Raw genomic sequence first — 5091 nt, 5'->3', positions numbered from 1 at the left:
CACCATAGCCACAGTACGAGGATGCGCTCCTTGTCATCCACCCGGTGTTGGTGATCTCTGCGGGACTGTTTTCCTCAATACCCAACCCAGGATACTGCAGGACCTCTCTTCTCTATGTCCATCTTAGGTTGATCATTGCTGCAGAGCCTACATCCTTGATGTCCACCCTGGGTTAATGATCAGTGCAGGTCCATTCTCCTCGACTTCCACACTGAACTGGTGATCACTGCAGATCCTCAATGTCCACCAGAGGTTGGTGATTACTTCAAGGCCACTCTCCTGCATGTCTAGTCTGACTGTCCCCCAGCACCCCCAAAGGCTTACAGAGACTGGGTGAGTGCAAGATCTGACGAATGGGGATTGAGCCTGGGTCGGCTCTGGCCACTGACTTGTCTAATGAGCCGGGTGAGGGCATATTTGCAAATGTCACTAAACCGAGCAGACAGGGGATAGTTACTTGTGGGCAGGGTTTTGCTAGTAGTTTGGTTTCCTCAAGAGTGGTCTATATCGACTGGAAAATAGCGCTATCAAACCAAGATGGAATATAACAGGGACAACTTAGAGATTGTGCACCCAGGAAACCTAGGGAAGAAATTTCCAGCCCACAAGCCTGGTGAGGTGGTGAAACACAGGCTCACCACTAAACGATCCAGGGTTTCAACTTGATGACAAGCTGAATTTTCTGGGTTGGTATTCCAACAGAGCCTGGCACTACGGCAGGCTGGCGTAAAAGAGTTATACCATGATATACCCATGCTATTCTGGAAGAGATGCAAGAGAGAGTGATATGGTCTCCATTCACAGAGACCAGAGGATACATTCTCTGCCTGGATGGGATATCCATTCACTGGAAAAGTACTAGTGCACGGGGAGTGTGACACTTAATTCTTTGAGCTTCTCAAAGAGAACAGTGCACCACACCAAGTGGGTACTCAGTACAGTGCCTCAAACAGGGTAGGAGAGCACTACATGCTATTGTTCGGTTTGAGGATGATTTCGGGACTTGTCCAGATTTGAGCAGGTGATTCTACTCTGAGGACTCTTGGCAGAAGCCCCGAAGGCCAGTTCAAGAGCACTGGATCCTTCCCCTCCCCAACAACCACCCATTTCCTTCTGATTATCATCTGAATGACTAGGGCTGTGCCTTTTACTGTTATTTAGTTCCCTCATGTGTCCAGCAAAATGCTCCGAAAGAAGTAGGCACTTACCGCAGCACTCTGCTCACAGCAGGGGTCCAATTCAGCGCTCTTCAGACAGGAGACAAAGAGTACAGTGCTCTGCACAGAATAGGTACCAGCTTAGACTGTGTCCAAATTGAGTAATTATATCTACCCCAAAGCATACTTAGTATAGGGCGTGGCTCATAATAAACATTTAGCAAATACCACAGTTATCATTATTTTTAGGTGCACAGTACAACACTATAGTACTGTGAGTGCCCAATAAAGTTCTATGCCCACAGCAAGAGTCCATTGCGGCGTTCTGCCTACAGTAGGTGCCCAGTAAAATGGACTGGACACAGTAAATGACCAGTATAGTGCTCTACACACAGTAAGAGCTCGGTGCAGCATTCTACACACATTATGTGCCTTATCCAATGGTCTACAAACAGTGGTCACAGTCCCATGTCCCATACACGGCAAGAACCTATTACAGCATTCTGTACACATTTGGTGGCTAGTACAATAATCTGCACAGAGTAGACTCACAACACAGGACTCTTTATCCAGTAGGAAGCTAGAACAGCCCTCCACACCTTGTAGACATCCAATATAGTGCTCTCCACACGGTAGGCACCCAGAATGGCTCTCTGCACTCAGAATTCCCTAAATAAAAGTTATCAGTGACACTGTGTTCTCTGGTGGCTTCTCTATCCGGGAAGTGGGTGAAGGAAACAAGCCTCTAGATGCTGGCAGCTGCTCTCTTGGAGGTCAGCCTCCATAGGGCGCCCTGGACCTCGTGGTTCTTCAAGCAGTAGATGAGCGAGTTGAGCATGGGCGTGACCAGGGTGTAGAAGATGGCCACCTGGCACATCCGGCCCTCAGAGGCACTCGGTGCCGGGCGCAGGAACATGGGCATGCCTGAGCCGTAAAACAGTGTCACCACCAGCACATGAGAGCCACAGTGGACGTGGCCTTGCACAGCCCCGCGGCGGAGCGCAGGCATAGCACAGTGGCCCCAGTGCGGGCGTAGGATGGCAGAATGAAGATGAAAGGCCTCAGGATGATGGTCATGCCCTCGGTGAAGGTGAGCATCTCATTGAGGAAGGGGCGGCTGCAGGAGAGCTGGAGCATGGGCGTGATGGCGCAGAAGAATTGCAGGATGCGGAGGGAGCAGAAGGCGAGGTGCGCCCTGGGCACAGTGTTGAGCAAGGCGCTCCCGGGTACCACGAGTCCCGACCCCACGATGATACGCAGGCAGAGGCCGAGGATCACCAGGATGACCGTACCACAGTGGGTCGCAAACGGCCATGTAGCAGTCATAGGTCATGGCGGCCAGCAGGTAGCCCTCCATGGGGCCGACGAGCAGGATGAAGAAGAGCTGGGTCAGACAGTTGGTGAAGGGGATGGCCTTGCTAGTGGAGAGGACGTGGGCTAGCCTCTGCGGGACAGTGATGGAGGTGAAGGCCATATCCACGAAGGACAACCGGTTGAGCAGGAAGTACATGGGGGCCTTCAGCTTGGGGTCAATCAGGGTGACCGTAATGATCAGGGTGTTGCTAGTGACCGTGAGTAGGTACATGGCCAGGATCAGCCCGAAGACAGCCAGCTGCCAATCCGAGCGCTCGGACAGACCCAGCGGGATGAACTCACTGACTGGGGTCTGGTTCCCAGGGATCATGGGGCTCAATCCCAGACTCGGGTCACCCGCGGGAGTGGGAGAGGAGGGATGGAGAGGGGGAAGAAGGGGGGAGAAAGTATGAGGGGGGAAGGAAAGGTACAGAAAGAGGGGAGAGGAGAGAAGGATAGAGAAAAGATAGGGGAAGGAAGAGCAGAAAAAGCATAGGGGAGAGAAGAGCAGAGAAAGAATAGGGGAAAAAATTCCAAAGAAATAAGGGATGGGAGAGAAGGGGAAAGAAAGGATAGGGGAGAGAAGGGCAAAGAAAGGATAGGGGAGAGAAGGTCAAAGAAATAAGAGGGGAGAAAGGACCGAGAAAGGCGGGGGAGAGAAGAGCAGAGAAAGGGGAAAGGGAAGGAAAGGCAGAGAAAGAGAGTATGGAGGATGAACAGGGAAGGGGAAAGAAGGGCAGAGGAGAGGAAAGGGGCAGAAGGGTGGAGAGAGTAAGAGAAAGGCATAGACAGAGGAAAGCAGAGGTGAGGATAGGTGAGTGTCCCGGACACCATCTAGGACACTGGCCCGCCAGCCATGAGCACCCAATAGCCCTCATACCTCCTGCTATTTTGGGTGATATTGCCTCAGTTTCTCCTTGTGAGTTCCTTTGGCAGATTTGCCTAGCAACCTGATTGATTGGAGAGACATTCCCATTGACTGCCCTTTGCCTGAATAAATACCTGGACAGCTTCCAGGCAGGACGGATCCCATTCCCCCATTTCTGGACTCCTTTAGCACCAGAGTGAAGAAGGGGGAAGCTCGCGTGGGACTCCCATTCCAACGGAAAATGTAAGGGAGCCCTGCTCACCACCCGTGGGTAACATGCCCAGGCTCACAGACTAACCCCACCTACAATCTGGCCTGGATACGGGGCCCATTCCAGCCCAGTAGTATAGGCCTGGGGCTTGTGGCCAGCCAAGAACAGGGAATTAGGTCTGTGTTCTCTGAGGTCATGGTCCAGTTGTGGCCCCTGATGTTGACCTTAGCCCTGGAACTACCCACCTTCCAGGCCTGGGCTGAGCTACGTCTCAACCGATACTGTCCACCCCTTCGCTGTTGGACCTTCTTGTTTGGGGTGAATCTGAAACAGGCCTGGCTCTGAGCCACAGTCCAATGTGGGCAGAACAAGACTGAACCTGCTAGGGGCTGAAGTGAGTGTGTCATACCCGCCCACACTGGGGGTATTTATTTTGACCAGAGCCCCCAGTCCCCAGACCCATCTCACCTCCCCGCCCCCTCCACACACTCTCTCTCACAGCATGTTGTATGAGCACAACTCCTTGACTACTGCCCTGCCTGCTCCAGATCCACATTTATCCACCTGCACTGGGCCCTGCAGGTTGGAGTTCTCCCTCTGCATAGCATCCCCAGTGTCCTTTCCCCAAGACATGGCCCTTCCCTCTAACCTTAATCACTTCACCCCCCTGGGAGCGTCCTGTCTGAACCCGACCCTAAGGAGTGAAGACTCTCTCTCCCGGGCCCTACTGCATCCACCCACAGTGTTAGCTAGAAAATGGGCAAGGGCCATGGCAAGCTCCACACAGAGAAATCCACTGGGAGTCTGGGGGTTTGTGGGTCTGGGGTCTGGGGGTCACAGAGGATTTTGGCTCGAGTTCTGAGAGTTTGGGTTTCCTTATGGGTGGCACCAGGGTAACCGAGCCTTATCTTGGCCAGGCTGTCCATACTCCTATCCTCTGTCCATCTCTGCCTACGCCAATCCTCTTTCTGCCCACTCCACTTCCCTCTATGAGAGAGGATGCTCCTGCATTATTCCTTGGCTACCCTGGAGAACAGATTCACAGCACTATGTCACCTGCCACGCACAGCTAGGTGCCTAATCTTCCAGATGGCCCTGATTGCCCAGGAGGTGGGTTACAGTTGTTCAACCTCCCTGCTAGTGGCCATTACTTAACACACAGGACCGCAGGCCAGGGTAGACACGCAGATGTGTTCATGATCTGGGTGTTTATGAGCTGTATGTTCAAGAGTGGCGTGGAAGGGGGAATTGCCAGTACCTGGAAAAAAGGAAAATTGCTAAGCCCAGCCTTCTGTTTTCTTTCCCCAAACTACACCCTATCAGGGATCTCCTAATAATAATTATGGCATTTATTAAGCGCTTACTATGTGTTAATCACTGTTCTAAGTGCTCTTGTCCTCCTCCCAGCAACAGGGACTGTTCATTTCAATTCACAGACGAATGTGAGACCCAGAGAGGTCAGTTGACTTGTCCGAGGTCACACAGCAGACCAGTGCACTGCT

General features: G+C 52.4%; 1 protein-coding gene across 1 annotated transcript; it reads right to left on the bottom strand.

Moving 5' to 3' along the window:
- Nucleotides 1-2099: 2099 nt before the first annotated feature.
- Nucleotides 2100-2841, bottom strand: LOC119923186 (olfactory receptor-like protein DTMT). The gene is made up of 2 exons (XM_038742693.1): nucleotides 2450-2841; nucleotides 2100-2352 (listed from the first exon to the last, which is right to left on the bottom strand). Exons 1-2 carry the CDS (start codon nucleotides 2839-2841, stop codon nucleotides 2100-2102), a joined length of 645 nt encoding a protein of 214 aa, XP_038598621.1.
- Nucleotides 2842-5091: the final 2250 nt, after the last annotated feature.

Source organism: Tachyglossus aculeatus, unplaced genomic scaffold (assembly GCF_015852505.1).
Source record: "Tachyglossus aculeatus isolate mTacAcu1 unplaced genomic scaffold, mTacAcu1.pri scaffold_153_arrow_ctg1, whole genome shotgun sequence".
In the NCBI taxonomy this organism is placed as follows: Eukaryota; Metazoa; Chordata; class Mammalia; order Monotremata; family Tachyglossidae; genus Tachyglossus; species Tachyglossus aculeatus.
Note: the sequence above shows the minus strand (reverse complement) of the source record. Positions and strands in the feature narration are given on the sequence as shown.

Bases quoted from the DNA above. Each gene is read 5' to 3' on its own strand.
- LOC119923186 (XM_038742693.1), bottom strand. From the start codon at position 2,841: ATGATCCCTGGGAACCAGACCCCAGTCAGTGAGTTCATCCCGCTGGGT. The intron at 2,353-2,449 runs GTACGGTCATCC...CACTGTGCCCAG, and splicing joins GCCGTTTGCGACCCACTGTG to GGCGCACCTCGCCTTCTGCT.